At 48.4% G+C, this 25,270-nt stretch overlaps 2 protein-coding genes across 4 annotated transcripts; one reads left to right on the top strand and one right to left on the bottom strand.

Annotated features, from left to right (window-relative positions):
• Nucleotides 1-107: 107 nt before the first annotated feature.
• CLSTN3 (calsyntenin 3) lies at nucleotides 108-15,219 on the top strand. Its single transcript, XM_005523815.3, has 18 exons — nucleotides 108-268; nucleotides 2,960-3,082; nucleotides 4,028-4,223; nucleotides 4,703-4,911; nucleotides 5,217-5,366; nucleotides 5,987-6,172; nucleotides 6,796-7,065; nucleotides 7,349-7,461; nucleotides 7,542-7,704; nucleotides 8,735-8,791; nucleotides 9,566-9,723; nucleotides 9,906-10,054; nucleotides 10,522-10,748; nucleotides 11,847-12,017; nucleotides 12,392-12,537; nucleotides 12,655-12,790; nucleotides 14,183-14,400; nucleotides 14,485-15,219. Exons 1-18 carry the CDS (start codon nucleotides 184-186, stop codon nucleotides 14,653-14,655), a joined length of 2,928 nt encoding a protein of 975 aa, XP_005523872.2. The 5' UTR covers nucleotides 108-183; the 3' UTR covers nucleotides 14,656-15,219.
• On the bottom strand, nucleotides 15,175-23,422 carry LOC102109357 (solute carrier family 25 member 33-like). 3 transcript variants are annotated; one of them, XM_014253388.2, is made up of 9 exons: nucleotides 20,934-21,006; nucleotides 20,676-20,796; nucleotides 20,288-20,432; nucleotides 18,913-19,089; nucleotides 18,323-18,400; nucleotides 17,917-18,017; nucleotides 17,255-17,321; nucleotides 16,774-17,057; nucleotides 15,175-16,673 (listed from the first exon to the last, which is right to left on the bottom strand). In XM_014253388.2, exons 2-9 carry the CDS (start codon nucleotides 20,764-20,766, stop codon nucleotides 16,474-16,476), a joined length of 1,143 nt encoding a protein of 380 aa, XP_014108863.2. In that variant the 5' UTR covers nucleotides 20,767-20,796; nucleotides 20,934-21,006; the 3' UTR covers nucleotides 15,175-16,473. The 3 variants fall into 3 exon arrangements, with proteins under 3 accessions (XP_014108863.2, XP_005523873.2, XP_087924927.1); XM_005523816.3 differs by lacking the exons at nucleotides 20,288-20,432; nucleotides 20,676-20,796; nucleotides 20,934-21,006 and adding an exon at nucleotides 23,278-23,422; XM_088068801.1 differs by lacking the exons at nucleotides 20,288-20,432; nucleotides 20,676-20,796; nucleotides 20,934-21,006 and adding an exon at nucleotides 22,854-23,015.
• Between the last annotated feature and the right edge of the window lie 1,848 nt (nucleotides 23,423-25,270).

Below are 25,270 nucleotides of genomic sequence, written 5' to 3'. Positions count from 1 at the left end.
CCCGCGGCACCTGGCGCGGCGGCCGCGCGCATTGGCTGCGCCCCCCGCCGCCCGTGACGTCATGCTGCAGTGCGGGGCGGGGCCGGGCGGGGCGCGGAGCGGCTGCCGGAGGTGCCGCCGTCCCTGCGCGCCGCCGCCGCGGGAGCGAGGGCGTGGGTCCTGCCGGGACCCGCCGCCGCCGCGATGGGCGGCCCTCGGCCCCGCGCCCCCGTCCTCCTCCCTCTGCTCTGCCTCTGCGCCGCGCTGCCCGGCAGCGCCTCCAACAAAGGTGAGCGGCGGAGCGCCGCGGGCACGGTCCCGGGCGGCGGCGGGCGCTCCGCTGGGACCCACCGGCAGCCCCCGCCGAGGGGCTCTGGAGGGACACGTTGGCCGGGGCTCGTCCATCCGCCCCCGCGGTGGCGGTGCGGCTCCGCGCCGCCCGCCGCCTTCGCCCGGCACGTTTCTGTCGGGGCATCTCCGCGGTCCCCGGCGGCCCCGGCTTTCCTCGCCCCTTCGGGCGCCCTTATGCTATCCCATCTCCATTCTCTACTTTGTCCATCTGTCATCCTACCACCGCTTTTTTTTCCTCTCCATTCTTTGGTCTCCTAGCGCTCCCCTTGCGTTTTCCCCTTTTCCATCCACTTGTCTTGCTTTTGTTTAGTTATCACTGGGTGGATTTAGATTCCCATCCCTTCCCTAGCGTGCTGAGAGAGAATGTGTTGTTTCTCCACAGACCCCTGCAGTTCATAAAACACATTCCCTAGCTCCATCTTTCAGTCCTAGTTCACCCATCTACGATCTGTCAATAGGAGCTGTTTAAGTATAGTTACGGATTAACGATGCAGGTCGATTTAATGTATTTTATGTGATAAAGATAAAAGACCCCCAAACCACCCCAGCGCTGCAGCTGTAATGTTCTGAATGCAGATGTTCTCCGAGCACACAGAGTGATGGAGAAAGATGTAGGTTTCTAGATCTGTGGCTGTAGAGACAAGCGTGAGAGATTCATCGGAGCGGAGTCAGTGTGTCGGTAATCTGACAGGGTGGGAAGATCTGTAAACATTTGAGGGACTCTGGGCTCATTGGGGAATGTGACACCTCGGGGTGCTTTCCGTGCCTTGGAAGAGTCAGGGCTATGGGGCGGGTGCACTGCAGAGCTGTGTGTACCCTGACATTGGCAGGGGCATTTATTTGTTCTGCTCTGCTTCCATGGGGCTCGGTGGCAAGGAAAGGCCCCTCATGCTCTGGATCCTCCCTCTCCTTTGTGAATTTGCACTCGGAAACATCTACCCACCTTTGGCAAATTATGTTAGATTGACGGGAGCTTTCTTGAAGGTGGTAGGAGTCTGTATCCTGGTAGGAGTCTGTATCCTAAAAATATTCCTGAAATGTTTTTCTATTCTCCAACAACTCATTTCCCGAGAAATCAGATTGGTGATTCCCAAGTTGCAGGTGGATGCAGCAAAGGATTTATCTCTGTACCATCAGCTTGTTACCCCAGCAACAGGGCACATTTGGCATTTATAGCTCTGGATCTCCACCTCGGTGGTGTGGCGCATGGATAGGGCCGGAACAGAATGGAATCCGGTGGGGACAATGGAGGGGCAGGGGGAGACGCGGGCACTTGCACACAGGGAGGATTCCACCTGCATACTGAGCAGGATGGATGTTTCTCTGGATTTCCTACGCAATGCTTTATAATCTCAATCAATACGGTGGTGGAGAAGTGCCAACCCATGCTCTTCGCTGCCACACCAGGCTGGATCCTGCTGGGACATCCCCTCGCTGACCTGTCACCCTGCCTGCTGGCCCCCCAGCCACCCCTGGCAGCACCCCCTGGCCCCAAAATCCTTGCTTGCACAGGATGCTTCCGAGAACTCTTCCGAGTCAACACATGAGGCCATGCCAGTATGGCCTTTCAGAGGACACTGTGCTGCAGAGGATGGATTCAACATATTGGAAGTAGTGCCCTTGAGGGGAATGGCTCTGTATCCTACTCCCCACCAGCTCTGAGCCATGCTGTGCTCAAAGTATTGCTGGGTTGTAATAAATCTTGGTCTCCAGGGGGTGGGAGAGTGGGGGATTATCTGGGAATGGGGGTTGTAACTAGGCCATGTAATATAATCTCTGAGGCCCATTTGGCAGGGAGTGGGCATGGGGGAGGGGTTTGTAATTTGTAATGATTTTTTTTTTTCCTCTCTCCCCTCCTATCCCCTCCCCTCCCCCCCACCCCTTTATTTCTCCCTTTCCCTGCCCCGGAGCCTGTGTGATAAAGATTAATTTGCTATTTCTGGGCCTGTGACATTTTTCAGAGCCTCCTGCTGGCTGCTGCCTCCATGCCAAACCTGGCTGGGCTCCAGCCAACAGGATTAGCAAGGAGGGGCCAAAGGAACATGGTGCTCACCATGGAGTGGGGAAGGAAAGAGCAAGGGACTCTCTGAATAGGTTGTTATGTTCGCAGGATGGCTGACTAAAGGTGTACCTGGGCATGTCTGTGTAGGTCCTGGGCCTTAGTCTAGAGGGTACAAGGCAGAAGTGATAATGGCTGCATTGTCCTCTGGGGATAACCTAAGAGAAGATGTAGGCTGGATCCTTTCATTCTGGCTTCATTGAGCTAAAGGGTTTAGTATTTGGAATCTGTCTCCAGGCTGAGGCTACTTCTGCCTCTTCAGCTCACATTTTTTTAACTGCTCCAGCTTTTCTGGGCACACAGATGTCTCTCCACTTATTTCTAATAGGATAGCAATGAGGACACAAGAAGGAACACATTGTTTCTGAAGAGGTCTCCCATGAGTAGAACTAAATAAAGATAACTTTTTTTCTCCCAGCCTATTTTAGACATCTTTATTTCTAGAGAAGAAGGTGGTAAGGGGTTGGTTGTTACTCACTAGGGGATGAAATGCTTCTCTTTTCCTGCTAAGTCTGCAGTTGGTGGCTAATACATTCCTGTCCTCCATCCCTTACCCCAAATCTGCCTCAGCAAACAAGCACAAACCATGGATTGAAGCCGAGTATCAGGGCATCGTCATGGAGAACGACAACACCGTCCTGCTCAACCCGCCGCTCTTTGCGCTGGACAAAGATGCCCCACTGCGCTATGCAGGTAGGTGGGGAACAGCTCTGCCAAGGGTGGGAGGCAGGGACAGACTTAAGGAGAGGCAGGGACACAGTGACATTCATCCCTGTGCTGGATCCTACCTCTCTTCAGGAAACAGTCACCTCCAAACCTTGTTCCGGAGGAGGTCCCTAGTGAAGTCTGGAGGCAATTTGGGCACAGCTTGATTTAGGATGCTGTGAGCTGTTTCCTTAGGGAGAGGAACTGAGGGTGGAGCCAGCTACTTTTTGACGCAGTTCTGCTATTTTCAAAGATCACATGCACAGTGCTGTGTCTGTGAGCCCTGGAGAAAGCTGGTAGGGCACACTTCTTTGGCAGTGCTACATCCCCTCACAGTGAGCACAAATCCCCAGAACAACAGGCGAGGCTTTCAATGGTTGTATTCCTAGCGCTTGCTTAGGCCATGCCTGGAGTTTCCTCACTCATTCTTCCCCCGCTTTGGGAGAGTAAATGTGGTCCCTGTGAGCTGAATTTTAGGGTTTAGGTGACCCTATCTGCAGTTCCCCTGCGGTACTCTGCGCATCCTGCGTGTGTGGGTGGATGAGACATCATGGATCTTCATGCTCTGGCTATCTGCAGTATATGGCCTGTTTTGCCTCCCTGGGGGGATGCGGAGGAGAAACAAGGTGCTGTGTAGCACTAATAAATGTAGCTTGAGCCTTGTAACCTTCAATCTTTCGTGATGCTGGTCAGGACTCCTTGCCGTGGGAGTATTCTCCAGTAGATGGCAATCTGCACCATTAATGGCTGTAAGGGATAGCAGGAGGAACTCCTAGGGAACCAAAAACTGCTCAAAATGAAGGATGATAATGGGGGAGAATGGAAAGTGTAAGTTAGAAGGGAAGAAAATATGGGAAAGGAAAGCAAAGGGTGTAATGTGCTCTCCTCAGTCCTTTTCTTTCTCCCCTTCCTCTCTGTTTTCCTGTGTACCAGGTGAAATCTGTGGCTTCAGGATCCATGGGTCAGGGGTACCTTTTGAAGCTGTGATCCTGGACAAAGCTACAGGAGAGGGGCTGATCCGGGCCAAGGAGCCAGTGGATTGTGAAGCGCATAAGGAGCACACATTTACCATCCAGGCCTATGACTGTGGAGAGGGACCTGATGGAGCAAATACCAAAAAATCACACAAGTAAGTTCATGCAGACACTGCTACCTGCCACAAAATGTGATCTGTGACAAAAATGCCAAGGAAAGTTGCTGTGGAAACACTTTATTTAGCCAGAAGTATTTTTCTCTAGCCATGATATTGTAACTCAACATGCTAAGAAGACCCAAAGAGAAAAGTTCACTGGCTGTCACATGAGTGATACAGAAACAAGGGCTGTTTGACAGCAGTTTCTAAAAGTGGTGTTTTACATTGCTGCATATAGGTAGGAGGTCTAGATTGCATTGTTATTACTTTTGCTCTTTCTGGGTGGTTGGAAACCATTGTCCAAGCGCCTGCATGACAGCATTGCTGCACTGAAATCAAGGTGTCTTTCCTTGTCCTTGCTTTTGACAGCTGGAAATCAGAGTGGTGCGCTTTAAAAGAATGGCTTGCTCTGAAATTTAGGTAGGGCATGGCTCCTAATCAGCCCATCAGTTCTTATTGATGCCTCTCTGCATCAGGGCCACGGTGCACGTTCGAGTAAACGATGTGAATGAGTTTGCTCCCGTCTTTGTGGAGAAGCTGTATCGCGTGGCAGTGACGGAGGGAAAGCTGTATGACCGCATCTTGCGTGTGGAGGCCATCGATGGGGACTGCTCACCCCAGTACAGCCAGATCTGCTACTATGAGATCCTGACCCCAAATATTCCCTTCCTCATTGACAATGATGGTAAGAATCCTCACTCACCACGTGCACATCACTCCTGTTTTCCTGCTCTGCTCCTTCTCTGCCAGCCCTATTTGAAGACAGAGCTGTATATATAAATTTTCCAGCACTGCTGATCTGTCCTGGAGAGAGCAGCAGCATCCATTTTGTGGGATGCTGTAACTTGTTACAAAGTGACACCGGGCAGAGTGACTCAACTCTTTTTTGGTTGTTTTTGTCACTGATAAAAGATATGAGTGATTTTTAGAAGGAACGTCTTTGAGGAGACTGCCTGTCCTCTACCTTGATCTCTTTGTTTTGCAAACCAGGGAACATCGAGAACACGGAGAAGCTGCAGTACAGTGCGGATCGTGTCTACAAATTCACAGTGACAGCCTATGACTGTGGAAAGAAGAGGGCTTCTGATGATGCTGAAGTGGAAATCCAGGTGAAACCCACCTGCAAGCCCAGTTGGCAGGGTATGAAACCTCCAAACACATTTTTCTCTTCCCTTTGCTTTTGCTCAGCTACTACTCAGTCCTCCTCATCACAAATGTTTGTATATACACATATAAATTTGTGTGCCCATATATATGGTTCAGTTCTGGCACCAACCCATCTCCATCAGGGGACACAGCAGATGTCTAAGTCTGTTGCAAAGTCACTGAAAGGTAAATTCTAACACTGGAAAATCATTCCTTGGATTACTGTGAACTGCCATGTGTTTGATAAGGCTCACAGACTGTATTCAGCAAAGATTGTTTCTGGGGCTGCTCTTCTGGAAGATATTTGGCTTTTCCAGCAGTGGCGTGTTTCTGCAGGTTCATCTTAGTCAATTAGAATTAAGGGGAAATCAACACAACTAAATACCTACTTTGCCTGATAAGAGAGTGATGACACAGCACTATTAGCTGTAGAAGCTGGCACCTTGGACTCTGTGCTTCTAGCAAATCTTTCCACGCATTGATGCCAGCTGCATAAATGAGGAAAGGGCCAAAATCTTGGACTAGTCCATAGATGCCACTTATGTGTATGCCAGGTGTTCTGGCCCTGTGTCCTTGGCAGTTCCTAATCCCTCTCCTTCACTCCTTTCCATTAGGCTGGAACAAGAGGATTGAGTACACCCCCGGGGCAGGCAGCCTCGCACTTTTCCCCACCATTCACCTGGAGACCTGTGATGAGCCCCTGTGGAACATCCAGGCCACGGTGGAGCTGCAGACAAACCACGTGGCCAAGGGCTGTGACCGGGATAACTACTCCGAGAAGTCACTGCGCAAACTCTGTGGTGAATTGGTTCTTTCCTGGGCTGAGGGCGGCTGTGGCACGGCACCCTGCCCCTTCCTCTGGAGGGGTTCACTGTGGTAGCTGAGCCTCCCACCACAGAGGTGCCAGGGGACACATTCCTCACGTCTGCTGTGGTCACTGGGGTGGGAGGACACCGAGCTTGTGTGTTGCATTGAGGGGCAATGGGTGTTACTGCCCGTATCTCGTGGAATCATGGAATGGTTTGGACTGGAAGGAACCTTAAAAATCTTCTAGTTCCAACATCCCTGCCAGAGTGCCAGGGACGCCTTGCACTAGGCCAGGGTGCTCAGAGTCTCATCCAACCTGGCACTGAACACTTCCACAACTTTCTAGTTTTGTAAGGGACTACCTGTGCTTTCCTTGCTGGGAAGCCAGAGATTTCTGTGCATTGTCCCAGTATGCAGAGTCTGTGGGACTTCCCTCTGCACTGAACAAAAAGTCACCATTTTTCTCCAGACAGGAGAAGGACTTTAGGCAAATCCTCATCTCCCTGTGCACTGAGACATTACAGTCAGGCTTCCAGTGCCCACTTCATCTGATCCCCAGTTCTCAGGCTCCTTATTTTCCCGTGCCAGCATTCCTGACTCTCTCCCTTCTCCATAGGTGCTGCCTCAGGAGAGATTGACCTGCTGCCAGTGCCTAGCCCCACAGCAAACTGGACGGCACGGCTCTCGGTGCACTACAGCCAGGACAGCAGCCTCATCTACTGGTTCAATGGCAGCCAGGCTGCCCAGGTGCCTGTGGTGAATGGACCAAATGGCCACGAGGGGCTGAGTGACCACTTCACCCTGTCCGTGTGGATGAAGCATGCCGTGGTGCCCGGCAAAGGCAGGCGGGAAGAGGAGACGGTGATCTGCAGTACAGTGCAGAGTGGTGAGACTTCTCCTGGGGTGGTGACACTTCTGCCCACTGCCTCTTAACTCCTTAGAAGGGATTGTCCCTGCAGGGGTCAATCCCTGATGTTCCAAAGCAGGACTTGGGCAGGGGAACTTAGGAACACAGCTTCCTTAGGTGTCCCTTTTCCTCGGAGCGCTCAAGCCTCCTTTGAGCACATGGTGCTGAGTGCCAGTCATGCATGGCAGTGTGGGCTTCTGGGTTCTGGCTGGTGGGGCTGCTTGGAGTGTGACACGTAACTCCCCGTGCTTGTCCCTGGCAGAGGATGGCTACTCGCACTACTCTCTGGCTGTTCATGGCTGCCGGATTTCTTTCCTCTACTGGCCGTTGCTGGAAAGTGCGAGGCCTGTGAAGTTCCTCTGGAAGCTTGAGCAGGTGAGGAAGGGTTTGCATCCTCCCCGTGTCCCTTCTCCTTCTGGCCCTTTGCTGACGCTGTGCTCTGCCGTTCGCCGCAGGTCTGCGACGATGAGTGGCACCATTATGCCCTCAACCTGGAGTTCCCCACGGTCACGCTGTACGTGGATGGCGTCTCTTACGACCCTGCCCTGATCCACGACAACGGCCTCATCCACCCGCCGCGGCCGGAGCCTTCCCTCATGATCGGGGCCTGCTGGGCCGGTGAGTGCCCACTCCCCAAACCGTGCTCTTCCCATGTGGGAAAAAAGGGGCCGGAGGGAGACCCAGAAGAGGTGAAAGAAACACCACCCAATGCTAAATGATGCAAACCACACTGCAGCCATCTTGCCTCCTTGGCACCAAAGCTAGTGTGGCTCCTTCCTTCCCCCTGGACCAAGATAATAACAGCTCAGGGAAAAGTGTCACTGGCAGCTTCCTGGACAACAGCCATAGAATATGCAATGGATAGCCAGCTTTCAGGCAGAGGAGAGTTGAAACTCTGTACCTCATTCTGGGACTGACATTTCTATCAAAGCCTTTCACCAGAAAACAGGCAATACTATTTATGCTGCTGATTGTGTTGATGTGGATTCCTCTGTCTTGAGGGTCTATATGAAAAAGTCATAAATCCTTCTGTACCAGAATTGGGTTGAAAGACAAAAATCAGGTTAGGAACAAAGTTAGGCCACTACTAGATTAAAACCTATTCTGTGGAGATGCATGGCTGCATTTCTCAGATCCTTCAGTTCTCCTGCTAGACTGAAGCAGGACAGAACTAAAGGAATTTGCCTACTGCTTACCTTCACTCTAGCGGAAATTTCCAGCAAGATCAAATCTTTGCTGTACTGTTGCTTCTCTGAGATCAGAGACCTTCCCACAGCTCTGTGCTCTCTTGATTGGCATTATGCAGACAACCAATACTGATCAGCTTGGGACCCTCTCCTGGCACTGAGTCTCTAAGGGATGTTGAGAACATAGCTTCTTGTGAACATGGCTAATTCCCAAAACAGATAACATTGGGAAAGGATTGAAAAACTGCATAGTTTCTCCCTTAAGTCAGTTACAGTCTCACCATCCGCTTCTTGAGAGGAACTCTGCCCTCTGTCATCTGTGATGTGCTGCCTCTAGGGCTGAAGGATGCTTGGCACAGAGTTGCTCTTGTGGACTGGCCAATACAGGCCCTTGTGTAGATACTCGCCTAACCCTGTAATTACCATCTTCCAGTGCTCATCCAGATGTTCTCCTTTTGCAGAGGAGAAAAACAAAGAGAAAACCAAAGGAGGCGAGAACACCACTGATTCTGTGCAAGGTAGGGAGAAAGAAGATGGGTCTCTCCCCATCTTGACTGTGCATGACTGTCACTTCTTGCATGGTGCCTTCCTCATACAGCTTCCCCGGTCCTGTCCTGCTACCTCCCACCGCCTTGGGAGGAAACCCCTTATTTGGCAGATTGGTCCTTGATACCTTGGTACCTGTGGAGCATGAAAAGGCTGATGGAAGGATTGCAGCCTGCTTTGAGAGTTGGAGTATGCTTTTTGTGTGGAGAAAGAGTTCTTGTGCCTGATCATTAAAGCTGGTCTCTGAAGAGCACAATAGCCATTAGAGACATCAGGAGATGTCACCTCATCCCGAACTATCTGCGGAATGTGTAGTTTCTTTTACAAGCCCTCACAGGAAGCAGAGTGAGAAGGGGACAAGAAATTGTTTCCATCTGGCATTCAGCAGTTTGACAGAAACTTCTCTATGCTACCCACCATTCACTGCCCTTGTCTTCTTGTTGGTCTGCTTTTCTCAATTTCCCCCATCTGGAATTTCAAAAATTTTCATCTCTTTTCTTCAGTATCCCCTGTCTTCTTGTTGCCTTTGCTTTTTCATATTCTGTGCAACCCTCTGTCCCTCTCTACCTCCCTTAACATATGTATGTCCCTCACATTGTTGCTTTTGTTCTCTGGGCTTTTCCATGCCCCCCTCTGTATGCCTCTACCTCCCTTACCTCTGCATGGCCCTCACACTGTTGCTTCTGTGGTTTTGTTCTCTTCCTTGCCCTGTCTCTCACACCCTCCACCTCCCATGTTTCCCTCAGGAGATCCTCTGTCGATACACCACTACTTCCATGGTTACTTGGCTGGCTTCACTGTGCGCCCTGGTAGCTTGGAGAGCCGGGAGGTTATTGAATGCCTGTATGCCTGCCGTGAGGGGCTTGATTACAGTGACTTCGACAGTCTGGGCAAAGGGATGAAGGTATGCCCATCTGCCCAGCTTGCATGGGTCTCCTCCACTCTCCTCCTCAGCCTTGCTTCCCAGGACTTTGCCTGCTCCCACACCTCAGACAGCTCCCCACCTTTCTCCTATGTGTCTCTCTCAGCCTGGATTCCTGTCATTTGCCAAGGAACCATGAGTGTTTTCTTTTTTTCCACCTCTAGGTTCATGTGAACCCCTCTCAGTCCCTGCTCACCTTGGAGGGTGATGATGTGGAAACCTTCAACCATGCAATCCAGCACGTGGCTTACATGAATTCACTGCGCTTTGCTACCCCTGGGGTCCGGCCACTCAGGCTCACCACAGCTGTCAAGTGAGTGGGCAAACCAGCACCTCTGGCTGAGTTCAGCAGGAGGGTTGCCTCTCTTTTGACTAAAGTTACGCTGACTCACTTCATATTTTAAAATAACTGTATTTTAAGATGGTCTCAAAATGGGTAAAAATCTTCCTGAAAATAAATGATAAATTATCCAATATCCAAATGGATGCCATAGTACTGGTTCCTAGTGCCTATGCAGAACTTCTGCCTCCGCTTGCAGTGTTCCAAGCGTGTGGACTGGGTTTTAATTTTCTGTGTGTTTATCGATGTGATCAAGTCACCACATCCCAGTGGTGTCACTCCTACCACATCTCTGCCTTGTGCAGCAGGCTGTAGGGAAGCTTTAGGAAGACTGCTGGAAAAATGATATTCCCTTTCCTGGAAGTAATGGGCAGGAGGCGATCTTTTATGATGTTGTTGGAAGCTTGGGGCAACTGATGTTTTCTACTGCTGTCCTACAGGTGTTTCAGTGAGGAGTCCTGTGTCTCCATTCCTGATGTGGAAGGCTATGTTGTGGTGCTACAGCCCGATGCCCCCCAGATCCTGCTGAGTGGCAACGCCCACTTTGCTCATCCTGCATCAGATTTTGAGGCTCCAGAAGGAATTCCCCTGTTCCCCAACCTCCAGATCACCTGCTCTATTTCTCACCAGGTGGAGGCCAAGAAGGATGAGAACTGGCATGGTACCGGTGAGTGGAGTACAGGGCAAGGTGTAAGAGACAAACTGGAAAGACCTACAAGAGTTGCGGTCCTGCAGAGGAAGTAGAGCCCCTATAATTACACCCAAAAGCGAGAGTTTACAAATTTAGAAGCAAGGCACATTGTCTGTCAATATGTAGGCTAATCGGCTCTTATCCCTTTCTGCTCCTCCCTGTACTTTTTCTATCCACTCAGTTCCTTTGCCTCACTCTCTCCTAATTCTTTCCCAGGCTGCTCATTCCTAATCCCTTTCACATTTTACCTACATTTCCCTTTATTGAATCCAGTGCTGGATGGATGTCCTGCCTGTTACTCTCTCTATTCCTGCACTTATGCAGTCTCATCCTACTTCCTTCTCTCCTGCTTTCTTTTCTTACTTCTTGCTCCCTTCCTTCTCTTCCTGCCTCACTTATTCCTGTGAATTCCCCAGTCATTTTCCTCACACCCTACAGTATCCTGTTCTTCAATTTCTTTCCATCATGCTCAGGTTATTTCTCTGCAGTCTATGCTCTACGTGTCCATTCACTTCTTTCATATCTGTTCTGGTAATGGGATTTTTTGCTCCTACTTTTCTGTTTGAAGCTTTGCCTTTCCTCATACAATGATGAGTTCCTTGACTTACGAGCACATTGTTCTCAATCCTACTGAAAGCAGATAGTTATTGAATGTGGTTGCCATTTTATAGAAGATAAGATCTCAACCATGGTAACCAACAGTGTGAGACAGGGAAAAGCTTTCAAATGCATTGCAGGGCCTGGTAATGTGTGAGTGTTGTTCCTAATTTGTACACTGTCATTGTCAACAAAGTCCTTACAGCCAAGATGTGTTATCATGAACCAGACTGATAATAGTATGTTGTTCCAAAATAAAGTGACTTTATTATGTGCATAGATAATGTCATTAGAACCATCCTGCAACAAGTAGTTAGACTGACAGTGATTTTACTTAAGGTCAGTGCTAGGTGGAGAAGCAGTACTTACATAGGATGTGAGCACTCTTAGGTAAGCAGGTACCCCACTGAGTAACTCCTTCCTTCTCTGATGGCTGTCTGGCTTTCTGGCCATACCTTCTTTCTGTTTGCATCTCAGTGACAGACACACGAATGTCAGATGAGATTGTGCACAACCTGGATGGCTGTGAGATCTCATTGGTGGGAGATGACTTGGACCCAGAGAGGGAGTACCTGCTCCTGGATGGGGCACTGCTGCAGCAGCGGGGCCTGGAGCTCGTTAACACCTCTGCCTACCTGACCATCACAGGTAAGTCCTCTCCATGGTCACAGCTATCTAGTTATGCCTCTGTCACCGACTGTCAGGCATCACTGGGAGAAGCACTTGACGTTAGGATGTCATGACACGACAGGGACAAGATATTCCACAACTTGTGGTACAACACTTCTTTACTCTCCAGAATGTAACAGGGCTGTTGCTCTCAATCCTTCCTTCCCTTCCACTTGTTTTAGCGATGCAAGCAGGGATTCCATCAGGTCATTCACAGCCAGCTCTATCTTCCAAAATTAACAAACCCAGCATTGCCTTGCTTCCCTCTATAGCTTCTAGTTGCTGCAGGGTTAGGATGCCAGGTGACCTTGGAGCAAGAGCTTGCTCACCCCACCCCTGTCTTCTTGTCTCAGGCGTGGAAAGCATTGCGGTTTACGAGGAGATCCTACGCCAGGTCTCCTACCATATCAACCACGGTGCTGCCCTCTATGAAAGGAAGTTTCACCTGTCCTGCACTGAGATGAATGGACGCTACTCCAGCAATGAGTTTACTGTCGAGGTACAAGACTGATACATGGACACAGAGGCATGCATGGGGAGGACGCGGTGCATGGGAATGCATGGAATGTGCCATGGGCACAGGGTTGAGTCCCCCCTCTCTCTGGTCTTTCTGCAGGTGAATGTTCTCCACAACATGAACCGAGCTGCTCATCCTAACCATATTCTGAGCTCCCAGCAGTTTGTGCACCGAGGCCATCATTTACCTGCAGAGCTGTCTGGGCACAGTTTGGCAAGCACTCACAACAACCCGAGTATGTAACACTATCTTTTGGGTTCATTCCTTTAGATCAGGATGCTGATTTTCTGATATCCTGGCAGAACCTATAGTGGAGGATTCCTCTCAGGCTCCCTGCCTGAGATGTTCCTCCTGAACCTTATCAGGTTCTCATTATACTGTCCTATTCCACTCATTGTTAGCCAGTGGACTGCAGTCCTTGTCAAATTGTATTTTAGAGCATGCAGCAACAATCCTCTTGTGGGCTATTATTTTCTTAATGTAGAAGCAGACTGAAATCTACATCTCATAGGGTCTAAAAAGAATAACTGTAAGCTGACTTCATTCATGCACCTTGCAAAGGTGCTGTATGGGCTTGTGTAAAGTAATTTCAGAAAGAAGCTACAACAGCGGGAGAGAAAAGTGAGTCAAGACTGCCACTGCTCTAAAGAAAGAAATGGGAGTAGGTGGTGGTCAGCAAGGCAGGAAAATACAGGAGATAGCACCATGCAGACAAGAGGAGAATTCTTGTCCCCAAAAGAGAGAGAAGCCTGAAAACTAGACGTTTGTTTGTGCCAGTAGCCCTGTGCCTCCGGCGTGACCACACTCAAATTGATTCCTCCTGGGCTGTGAAAGCTCCAGGACTTGCTACAGACAAGCAAGTTCCCTTGTTGTATGGAACAGACAAGGCACCTTTGAGCTACTTTTTGCTGAAGCTTCCTGCAGCAGCTGATCCCAAGCTGGTCCAGTCCTGCAGCTGGCACTGCAGGGGCAGCCTGTGCATGTGCCAGCCTTTGCCCCTCCCTTCCCCAGCTCTGCCTGATAGCAGCAGCAAACTTGTCCCTGCTAAATAGAACTATAAACAAATTTGTGGAGGGCCCAGATAGATTTTGCAGGGAAGGTGGTTATCTGGGGAGTTAAGGCTCAGTCTACAGGCCTAAAACAAACACGTGGGAGTCAGGCGAGGGGTAAGATGAATTTAAGGTTTTCTCCTGTGGAGAAGCCAGGCTTTTGCCACAGCACTAATTATAAGCCCAACACAGCATTCACATCTGCTCCATGTGCAACAAAGGCACCTTTTGTCTTCTTACTTTCTCTACTGTTTGCACAGAAATCACTCTCTGAAAATCATCCTTGAGCCCTTACAGGCTGTCCCCCGCACACATTTCTCCCTCCCGAGAGCAGGATACAGATACATGCGGTGCAACATATTCTGGTGAATTCTGTAGATAAAGATGTGCAGAGTCTAAGGCCAGGCTGACATCGCAGGAACTGCCTGTGCCCAGGGGCACAGACAAGTCAGGCTGTGTTCCTGCATCGACCCAAAACCCAAGCTCTGCCCAGGGATCTCAGTTCCTGCATGTCAGGTTGGAAATGCATGTTTCTGTGACAGAGTCTAGACACAACTTCTTGCTTTCTTTCTTCAAAGTGGTCCCCAGCGCTGCCACTGTCATCATTGTGGTGTGTGTGGGCTTCCTGGCACTGATGGTGATCCTCGGCATCCTGCGCATCCACTCCCTGCACCGGCGGGGAGTGGGGCAAGAGGTCCCTGGGGCTGCTGAGTCGGGGCACACCAGCGCTGGAGGCAAAGAGAGTGACATGTTCTGGGATGACTCAGCCCTCACCATCATCGTCAACCCCATGGAGGTGAGGAGCAGCCACTGTGGCAGGGGCTGGGCGGGCAGTTGTGTTGTCAGACCTTTCCCTTTACCCCGTATCTCACCTCCCCAGTCCTACCAGAGCTGTCAGGAGAGGGCAGCAGGGAGTGTGGAGGGCAGAGCTGGCCAGGGCATGGAGGATGATGACGACAGCACCGACTCGGAGACACCCGACTCCCCGGACAGCAGTGACATGAATGACCGGCACATCATCGGCAAAAGTGACGTCTCTCACCGCTACTAGGAGCTTTAAAACACGCGCCCAGTGGATCCCCCCAAAACGTATGGCAGGAAGGAGGAGGTGTCTTACTTTCAACTTCTTTCCCCCCCTACCGTGTACACATGTGCTCCTCCCTCATTGATCACCTCTGCCTCCCATGTTCCTTCATCTTCTGCCATTCTCGTTGTGGACATTCCCCACATTATTGACCCCCCATCTGGCTCTCCAGAAACATGTGTCAGGGCACCTACACATGGTGGTGGCATGGTTCAAACTGTGATGAAGGTCTTGGAAAGAATGGAAATCTGAAAGGCAGAGCCAGCCATAGGGCTCAAAGTGGGGTTTCTCACAACCTCCCCAGATATTATATATATATATTGTATATTTTTTCAATGTTGTCATTTGAGGTTTATTCTCGTTTCATGCAAAAAAAACAAAAAAAAAAACAAAACAAAAACAAACAACCAACAAACCACTGCAGCTTTGTGTCGCTTTGTAAAATTGTCAATACTCCTAATACTAAATGAATGAAGGTAAGAAAGATGAGGAAACAAAGTGGATTTTAAAATAAATGGATTTCAAATAAAACATTCAGGACTTCTGCAGTTTTTCACTACAACCAGGGAAAGAAATAGTGTAGCCTCTAATGTGAAACTGGAGCTTGTCCAGAGCATGTATTTACTGAAATTGCTACCTTATCTTGGGGAAGGGTTACATTTTTTAGCATATGTGATGAAACAAGAAAAACACATTACTCACCACTCTACTCCCTGCCTTTTTGAGAGTCAAAATACTCTCTAAACAAAATGTAGCCTTCCCCAGGACTCAGTGCTAGGGACTCACAGAGGAACAGAAGGCACTCAAACTGAAATCTTGAACACAGGAAAATAAAATAAATAAGGCTCTTCCCATACACTTAGTGTATCAACAGAAACAGGCCAAATCTCTGTAGCTTCATCTATCTTCTCACTTGATCTGCTTTCTTTATCAGTATGATAGAGTATTTTTTATATCAGGGGCTTCAGCTTGTAGAACAGCTCCAGCACTTCTAGGGGAAGGAGGCATTTTCCTCTTTCTGCTGAGCATGGAGGGGGTGGAAACACAACAAATACTAGCACAGCATGGCTCTGAGCCCAGCAGTAGCATGAGTTGTTAGGATAGTGCTTCAGAGCAGGTTGTGCTGCTTCCCTGGATCTACTTGGTCTGGTTTTTCAGACCCTGCAAGACAAAAAGGGGCTGTCAGCTGCCTCACACATGTTGGGGCAACGGCTGTAACATGTGAAGGACCCAAAGGAAAATTCTGCAATTTGTTGGCAGCCAAGGTTGAGAAATCCTCCTTAGTGGCAAGAACAGTAGGTGAGAGTGGAAGAGCCCCTCTGAGGGCAAAGGTTGCAACACAAGATCTCTGCTTGCTGCAGGTCTCTCAGGTGTTTCAGCTCTAGCCTGTCTTCATGCCTAACTGTGCCTATGTAAGGTTGCTACGGGGTCCAAAAGAAGTGAACATGCTGGGGCTAAGACACTCTTACACTCTTCTGCTTTGTCTACTTCCCAGTAAGTTCCATGCCTTTGTTTCATCAAGGATGTTTACAACAGGCACTGTCAAACCAGTGCCCTGACATCTTGAAGCACTGGAATAATTCAAGTCTCCAGAAGGAAAAAAAAACTACACTGTGCACGTTGGAGCAAAAAACTTGGCACAAAGTAGTCGTTGTGTCCTGAGAATGCCCGACCCAGATCTGACCCGTGACAAAAAGCACCACCTCTCAGAGCACTGCAAAAGACCAGGTCTCAGGACCACGATGTCCCTACATCTCCACAGCAGCCTCAGCCAAGTGCTACAGCTTACAAGGTAGAAGAGGCCAAATGTACGATGAGTTCATAGGTCACCATCATGATGGCTGCGTTTGGGATCTGGCGGATCAGGTGCGCCAGGAGCCCCCGGTATAACGCCAAGGGTCCCTCTTCACGGGCCACGAGCTGCAGAGTCTGTGTAAAGGAACGGTACCGTGACCCTTCCTCTCGCAACCGTGTCCGAATGACCTCTGGAGAGACAAGAAGGGAAGCCATATATTAGCAGATGGATCCCACGGGCATGGCATCTCCCCCCAGGGGGACAGAAGCAAGGATGGTGGACCCACTCACCGTGTGGATATGCAAGGCATGTAGCACATGTTTTGGAGACAGCAGCAGCGCACATTAGTCCGAAGAAATCATCGTTGTTTGGTGGAACTGTGAGTGATGGGGAAGGGGAATGCTGGCTGTTTCTCAGCTCCTTTTTCAGTGCTTCATAGATGACAAAGTGTATGATGGTCTCTGACACTCCCGCATAGGAGGCAGTGATCCCACGGTAAAATCCACGCAGGCCTTCAGTGCGGTACACGTGCATGGCACACTGGAGAGCGTTGCTGGCCATCTCCCCCTTCACCCTGGAAAGAAGGGAGATGGTTAGGACAGCATACTGCACCTGGCCTATAGTGCTGTTGTGAACACAGCCGTAAACCTCTTGCCCAGCCTAAGACTTGCCATGTTCTGACGAGAAATCACAGACCTCTCTCTGCCCACCACCCCCCCAATCCAATCCTGATGTGACATCGAGTGGCTCTGCACTGCTGCACTGCCTTACCTGGCTTCCAGCTGCATCCTGGTTTTCACTAACCAGATGGGATTGGTGAGTGTGGCTGAACTAATGCCTGGGGAACAGAAAAGGAAGACAGCAGTGAGTGCCAGGATCACGCTGACAGTTAGTGAAGAGGTGCTGATCTATCAGCTCTCTGAGCTCTGTTTGGCAAGCTGCAAGCATTTGCAATTTGACAATGACCTTGAGAAGAGATATTCAGGGCAGACTATTTGATTCTCCTCCTCCCCTATTCTAGCCTTTGTCTAGTGGTAATTAGCTCCTCTGCCTCCAACAAAACCATACTAACAGGCCCGGGTGTTACAAAAAGGCAGGAAACAGCATGCTAATTTTGCAAGAGTGGAGGATTTTGTTAGAGAACTGGGATATATCAAGAGAAATGGTTCTGTGAGTAGCCTGAATTACACACTGCCTTCTCCCTCTCACAGCAGAATAGAGCTCATGACAGCAGCTGAAGAGGTAAAGACTAGACTTCAAGAGATGAGCCCAAGAAGAATGAAGAGTGAGAAAACATTTTGTTACCCAAGGAGCTCACTTCTCCACATGTGGAAGAAGAAAACTTCAGAATAGCAATGGAGAAGGAATGAAACACATAGACATTTCCAGACAGAAGGACCTCTTGGCTTTGATTTGAGATAGAAAAGGCTCACCTGCACAGGCTGCTGCTAGTATGTGTACTTTCTTGGACTCTGGTACCAGGACAGTATTAAGCCTCTCCTTAGTAGCAGAATACGCAGCAAAATATATAGCCCTGGTTGGAAAAAAATACAGAAGAGGTTACAGCTCCCCTGTGAGGAGCAGAGACACTACTGTGCAGTTTCACTCCAACTTTTCTTACTCCCAGCACAGTTTTGTCTAACATGACATCAGATACCATTTATACCTGGCTCACAGGATTAATGTTAACACTATGATCAGAAGCTCCAGAAGATGTCTGTGTGAGGGGCATGTAAGCACAAGGCCCAGACAGCTTTCAGAAAGTGGAGCAACATTTACGACACAGTTCCCTTAAAAAGTGTACAACATGAGGAGGCACTGCCATGGAGCAGTACTCACCGGGAAGGAGCAACCCCAGCGAGGTTTGGACCCAGACCTCGGAACAGGGACCGTTTGCCTTCCTTCTCAAGGATGGCCCTACAGAAGGAAAGGAACAGAGAAATCAGCAGAATAACTAAGGTGCGGGCTCTCCTATTCCTCCTCCTTCTTTGTTCTTCAGTATTTCTCATAGCACCCTCTCCTCACTTCCTATGTTATTCTTTTTCTTCCCTGCTCTCGTTTTCTCTCCAATCACTTCTCCTGTCTCCTTTGGTCATGGAACCTGGAAATGCTTGGGTTGGAAATGACCTTAAAGATCATCTATTTCAAACTACATTTTACACTAGTCATCCTATTCTTGATAATGCCATCCCTCTGGGTCTGATCAAACCACTAGCTGAGAAATTTCTCACAGTCCCCTAAGGTGCTTTGCAGAGCACAGATCACTGGTGAGAAGCAGATATACCTGTGCTCTGATCAAACTTTCTATTGCACTTGTGGCTTCCAGAGTCTCAGCTCAATTCTCTTTATCTCTTGCCTCACACCCTCCACATGATGGCCAAACCATCACCTCCCTGGTGCTAACATGCACATTGCCCTGTCCTGCTCACCTCAGCAACTTGAGCACTCCAGGAGACGGTGGGGTGGGATTCATCAGCCTCACACTCATCCCTGGCAGCTGTATCTCTGGGAGGTACAGAGGCCGCAGCGCCAGCTGGGATGACTGCAGACGTGTCTTCACCACTTCCAGGGGACAGGTCAGGATGGCTCCAGCTGTACCACCACATCTAGGGTATAGCAGCACATTTAAGAATGATCTCTGTGCCGTAACAGGGCAATAATTCTGACCCTGCTTGTCCACAACTTCTCCCCTCTGGAAGAGGAGTTTTGGTACCCCAGCCTGTGTCACACATGACCTCTTGCTCTGACACTGATTAACGGAACAGCTCTGCTTGGGACATCATCTGGCAGCCTCACTCTGAAACCTTACTCAGTATTTGAGACAAAGAGTCCCAAGTCCATGGGGACTCAGCAGTCCCCCGGGCCAGCATTTCTACTGCCCATCCTCACTGCAAAGCCTTCTGCTGAGGTCACCAGGCACTGTGGCCCACATGTCGCCACAGCCACACCAGCTCACGCAGGGGCAGCACAGAACTCTCCCATCTCTCAGCCTGCCTGTGTCTTTAATCCATAATTACATCAGACACACATTTGCAAGGCCCTGTAAGCAAGATCTGTATTTTCTGCCAACAGCCAGGCTCTCTCCAAGCCTGGCTTGCTTAATGAAAGAGGACCCTGACCTTCAGCAGGCAGAACCTATTTTTGGAACTCGTGAACCATCTCCATCAACGGGTCTCGTCACACTGCAGGAATGCTGAAAGGACACATATCCGCTTTTTCCCTTTCCACCACCCAGGGACAAGTCAGAACTGATACATTTGGTTTTCAGCTTCTGCTCCTCTAAATCCTCTGACTGATAACTCTGCTCTTCTAGAGGATGCTCAGTACCTGAAAGACCATTTTGAGATGAATTTGCATGTAAGCCATGCAAGAGGCTTTGACAAATGGATGATCATTCACATCCGCTACAGCCAAAGTTGCTTTGCTTCACAAGAGATAGAGGCTTAATAAAAAGCTCACTCTGCTCCAAAGAAAGAAAAGCCAACCAAAGAACTACAAGATATCAGGGAAGTGTCAGGTATATCATCAGAATTACATGTGACAGTGCAGGACAGCAAATAGCGAGAGTTCTGAAGAACTATTTTGAAAAAGTCTATACAGCTCAGTGGACATACACAGTATTCTCACAGCCTTTGCTCCTAGGGCTTCATTATCATTGCCAACAGGAATGGGGGCAAAAAAAAAGAGAAAAAAAAGAGACCTGGATGCCTATTGCACTGACATCCAAGAGTTGAAGATATGGCAGCTAGGAGATTATGCAGCTAATGATGCCAGCAACTAGCTATGCTATTCCATAACACTCACGTTGCTTTGTCAAGCCCTTGGCAGATGTACACATCTGGCAGATATGGTGACGACTTGCAGAGCAGTCCATCAGCAGCAATTTCCCTCACGAGGTATATGATGAGTGGTGGGAGTCTGGCAACATGACTCCTGAATTTAGCTCCAGCTCAGAAGACAACAAACAGCAAAGCAGTGAACACCCTGGCTCAGGTTCTCTGAGTGAACAAGTGGATTAAGCACAGACACCAAGACACAGCCTACGCAGCAATCCAGAGTTGCATGAGGCAGGGTCTTCTTATACAAAGGCCACGTTGATTCTTCCCATACAGACCATATTCACTTAGGGGTCCAACAATCTGTTCTTTACCATAGATTCTATTAATTTGTTTTATACAGGCTCCAGACTTACATGTCTGTTGTTTCTTTGACCAGGAGTACAGTCTCCAGTTCAGGAGAAGATCTGAGTACAGTGGTGACAGATCAAGGTTTAAAAGGTCCATACAGGGCAGTTTCAACTCCTTATCTCAAAGCTGAGCAAACAATACACCAGGAAGACATTGAGAGAAGCAATTGATTGGTATATTAATTCTTCTCTCTAATAGTGCATAAGGAAGCAAAAGTTTATGCAATGTTCTCTTAATATCTAACTTCTTGAAGAAGTCCTCACCTGCAATGGTCAGGATCTGAGCTTGAACACATGCTTCCAGTATATATAAAAGTTTCCTGAGGTCAACTCCTGAAACTACTGATACATACAGAGAATAAAAAAGTATTATAAAAGCAAGAATAACAATTAAAGAAATTGTTACTCCTTGGCCATTTAATCGGCAGAAAGAGACTGTGAGGTGAAGGGCCACTATGAGCCACTATGTCTCAATGGCAAGACAAAAGGAAAAAAGAACACCCATTAATTTAAGCTAAGGAAATGAGGGGTACCAGCTGTTCAAAACTAGAAGAAATCTCAACTGGGATATATTACCATGCATTACATGATGATACATCTGCTTACACTCTATGAAAGACATAGGTCTGCAAAATTCTTCTGTTTCAGGAGAAATGGAAAATTATGTATCATTACTATAGAAGCAGGAACTAAAGCAATTTCTGCAAAATAGGATGAAGAGCAGCACATAAAAATGAGTACAACATGTACTCTGAGAGCAAAGCCATGGCAAAAAGTGCTAATTGAAGAAGGCGGGTAATTTTACCTTAGAAAATGGTATTTGCCTCTAGATCTTGCTTTCACATTTTAAAGGGAAAACCGACAAGTTTGAGGTGATGCAAGAAAAGAATTAGTTGAGAAATACAAAAGACACTGTTAACATTTTTAAAATTATCTAAAAAGTGTATAAGCACATGCAAAAGGTGACAAGGTTTACTGGTAATTCATGTTAGCTCTTACTTAGGCTAGCCAAAAATTAAGATGGGTTGAAGATCTTCATTTAAGAATAGCAATGCTGGATCAGGCAAACCTGCAGTTAAACCAGGTTTCTGCCTAGGATACAGACAAATAAAGGTTACTTACAGAAGAGTAGGAGAAGTACCTCCAGAACACTCTCCCAGCTTCCCACAACTTTCAGTTCAGGGACTTCCTCAGCCAGAAATGTTGCCTTGCTTTTAGCAGCCTTCAACACATTATTTTTCCTTCATCTTTTCAAAATTCTTCCTGGATACATGAGAAGCCTTTACCCTCAACTATGTTGCGGCTTGGAGTCCCACAGTTTAACTGCACACTGTTGAAAGAACTATGTTTTTGCATTAGCTCTGAAGAAACCTCTCACAAGTTTCTTTGGCTGGTCCCCAGTTCTTATACTGGAAGTGGAGAACTGTTCCTTCATGAATGAGACCCTGTTTTGTTTCATTACATAAACCAGTAATATTAAATATAGTGCAGCAATAAACTGAACTTCTCATTCATATCTTATTCACATTATTATCCCTATAGTTTTAATTAGCTGTAATTTAGGAGGATTGATTAATGGATGAGGACGAGATACAGACTGACAACATTCCCACTAGTGACATTCTTGTCACTAGCCAAACTCTCAGTTTTTCAGGAACCATGGTGGAAAAAGATGAAGAAAAGCTTAAGAAAACTAAGAAAGAATTATGTATTAAGAAAGTCTAAGATGCAATGATTATACAGTTCAAAGGATAAATTAATAAAATAATAACATGTACAAAATAACAACGGGAACAGAGAGGACAAGTACATGTATGCAAAGATTGACATAGCACAAGAACTGCATTAGCTGCAGAAAACTGGAAATCTACCAATTAAAAGCAATTAAATTATGTGCCTTATTGTACATGCAGTATCACAGGCTTCACTGTCACACGGACTCCAGCAGGTTGGTGCGATTTGAAAGGGACTAGGTGGCTGCCTAAGCAGAGGACTTCTGCAGTTACTCAGCAAAGTCCGGAGGTCCACATTATCTTCTGCTTTAGGGCACCATAAACTTACTTGAAGGTCATTGTTTTGAGACTTTAAAGAGAGGAAGGGGGAAACGCCACGGGACAAATCACTTGCTCAAGGGCACGCTTCTAATGCAGAGGGGCACCGCTGGGATCCGAACAGCTGACTCACCAGAAACAGCCGCACTATTTAAAGCCAGAGAAGTCACACAGGAATCTCAGCCACGCGCTGATGGAGAGAGCTGGCCGCCCTCCCGAACACATGGATGCCCCACCACTTGTCCCGCCGGAGAGGCCCCGTGAAGCCTCTCGTTCAGCACCCCGCTTCCCTTGCCCCACATCCCCGGCAGGTCCCGGCTGGATGTAACTCCCCGTCCTCACCGGGAGGCTCTCCGCCTTCCCGAGCCGCGGAGCCAGACATTCCCGCCGGCGCTGCGGGGCTGCTGCACGGCGCCGAGCCCCGACCGGGACCCGGCACAGCCGCGGGCCGCGGGCACCCGCGGGGGCTGCTCTGCCCCGGCTCCCCGGCGGCGGCTGCTGCCGGAGCCGCGGCCCGAATCCCGCCCTCCTGCCCCTCCGCCTCCCGGGGCACTCACCCTCCGGCGAGCAGGTGGAGCAGGGTGCTGTGCTGCGACATGGCCCCGGCGCTGCGGCCCCGGCCCGCCCGCAGGAGCGGCGGAAGGGGCGGGCGGGGCGCCGTGAGGGGACCCAGGGCCGCTCCCTGCAGATGTACGGGTGAGGGCTCACTCGGCTCCTTCGGCCCGGCCACTCAAGGCTCTTCCATTAAACACAAACCAACAACCACACCTCCCGCAAGCCGTCAAACCGCCCCCCCGAACTTAAACAAACTCGTCTTTGTTTTGCAATAGTGGAGCCGAGGCGAATTGATCGGGTTTTTTTTTTTGACCATGGGAAAGCGATGGGTCCAAGAGCAGAGCCAAGTCGTTCCTGACGCTCGTCCTCGCTCATGGGACCGGAGAAGCTTCTTCGGATGTTTAGTCTCCACAAAAACCCCCAACCCTCTGAATAAATTAGACCCATGACTTTGAAGTTCGGGGGATCAGTGTGAGAAAGACTGAATATTTAGGAGCAAAAGATCATCTGTTGTTTTTTCAAAGGCACAGTTTCAGAGCGCATCAGAGTTCATTGAATATCATCTTCCTTAAAAAAAGAAGAATGTACATCAACATGATGCTGTTGCCAAAAAGGCACACATCAGATCAGTTTATGTGTTTAGGAGGATAGCCTGTAGGTCAGATGAAACAAGCTGTCAGAACAGCTCTGTACTGCTGTGACTTCACTCACAGCGCTGAGTGACACAGGGCTGAGTGTCCAGTTTGGGTACCACACTGCTACAACAGAGACAAATGTGGGAAGTGAATCCACAGAGGGCAATAACTACTTTGACTACACAAGCAGAAGGTTTAAAATAAAATGCAGCCTTTAGTCTAGAGAAGGAATTAAGAAAGACATGGCAACTGAGTCCAATTAAGTGCAAAGATATTTTGAAAAGGAAATGAGTACCTTATCTGTGGTGGAAAAGAACAGAACTATCAGCTCACCCAACAATAGCGCCTGTCACTACCTGGGCAATGAGGGGAAGATCAGTAAAAAGACTGGCTTTCTGGTCAGTGAAATTGGAAACTGGTCAAAGATACGTAGAAGCTCCAACCATTTTTCACTTGTCTTCGCTGTGGTGTTGGCTAGGTGAATATCTTAACTAGTACCAGTTGCAAGTGGGGAAAAAGCCATTTTACATTTCTAAGCACTTAGGGAAAGTCAAGGTTTTCAGACCAATTAGGACTGATGAACTCCATCCTATGATGGCTGGAGAGCTGGAGAATGGCCCACTGGCTCTTATCTTTGAGATATCTAGACAATGGAGTGGTTCAGAAGATTGGAAAAGTCAAAATATATTGGCCATTTAAAAAAGAAAATCTGATTAATTACTGGCCAGCCAACATTATTTTACTGCCTTCCCCTGTGTTACTAGAACTAATAAATATGATGTAGTCAACTCGCATTTTCCAAAAAGAGATCAAGTTAAACCAATCTTTCATGGCAGACTTGTCCTTGTGGTCAAGAAAGTAACAATAGATGCTAAATTTTTGATTTCAGTAGGATTTTTACTCTGTTTCATCTGACAGTCTAACAAGCACATTCAGAAACACGGGAAACTGGATCTACTGAAATCACTGTTGGGAGAGTCTGATGCCGATTGGAAAATTCTAAGATTAGTTTTTGATCCTATGCTGTCTATCTGTAAAGAAATATCAAGGAGTCCTGCAGAAACATGCTGTCAATGTGCTATTAGTGGTGGTTTTTTTCAGTGATTTATACAGCGGACTAGAAAATTGTGTCTATTAAAATTTGTAGACAACATTAACCTGAGAGGGGTTGCAAAGGATTTGGTAGAGAAAATTTGTATACAAATGGTTTTGATCAATGCGAGAAATAGCCTGAAAATATAGAAACACCATTTAATAAAAGCACGTGCTAAGTTTTGCACTTGGAAAGAAATAATGAATTTCAAAAAGTTAGGATGGGGAATAGTTAGACAGAAACCTCCGTTTTGTCACTGGTTTCCAT

This window comes from Pseudopodoces humilis, chromosome 2, assembly GCF_049639895.1.
Source record: "Pseudopodoces humilis isolate 2021_Gansu_Grassland_sample_001 chromosome 2, ASM4963989v1, whole genome shotgun sequence".
Lineage (NCBI taxonomy): Eukaryota > Metazoa > Chordata > Aves > Passeriformes > Paridae > Pseudopodoces > Pseudopodoces humilis.
Note: the sequence above shows the minus strand (reverse complement) of the source record. Positions and strands in the feature narration are given on the sequence as shown.

Bases quoted from the DNA above. Each gene is read 5' to 3' on its own strand.
- CLSTN3 (XM_005523815.3), top strand. From the start codon at position 184: ATGGGCGGCCCTCGGCCCCGCGCCCCCGTCCTCCTCCCTCTGCTCTGC. The intron at 4,224-4,702 runs GTAAGTTCATGC...TCTCTGCATCAG, and splicing joins AATACCAAAAAATCACACAA to GGCCACGGTGCACGTTCGAG. The intron at 7,705-8,734 runs GTGAGTGCCCAC...CTCCTTTTGCAG, and splicing joins GATCGGGGCCTGCTGGGCCG to AGGAGAAAAACAAAGAGAAA.
- LOC102109357 (XM_014253388.2), bottom strand. From the start codon at position 20,766: ATGGACCTTTTAAACCTTGATCTGTCACCACTGTACTCAGATCTTCTC. The intron at 20,433-20,675 runs GTAAGTCTGGAG...TTGTCTTCTGAG, and splicing joins GTCAAAGAAACAACAGACAT to CTGGAGCTAAATTCAGGAGT. The intron at 17,058-17,254 runs GTAAGGCAGTGC...CCTTCTTTCCAG, and splicing joins AGGATGCAGCTGGAAGCCAG to GGTGAAGGGGGAGATGGCCA.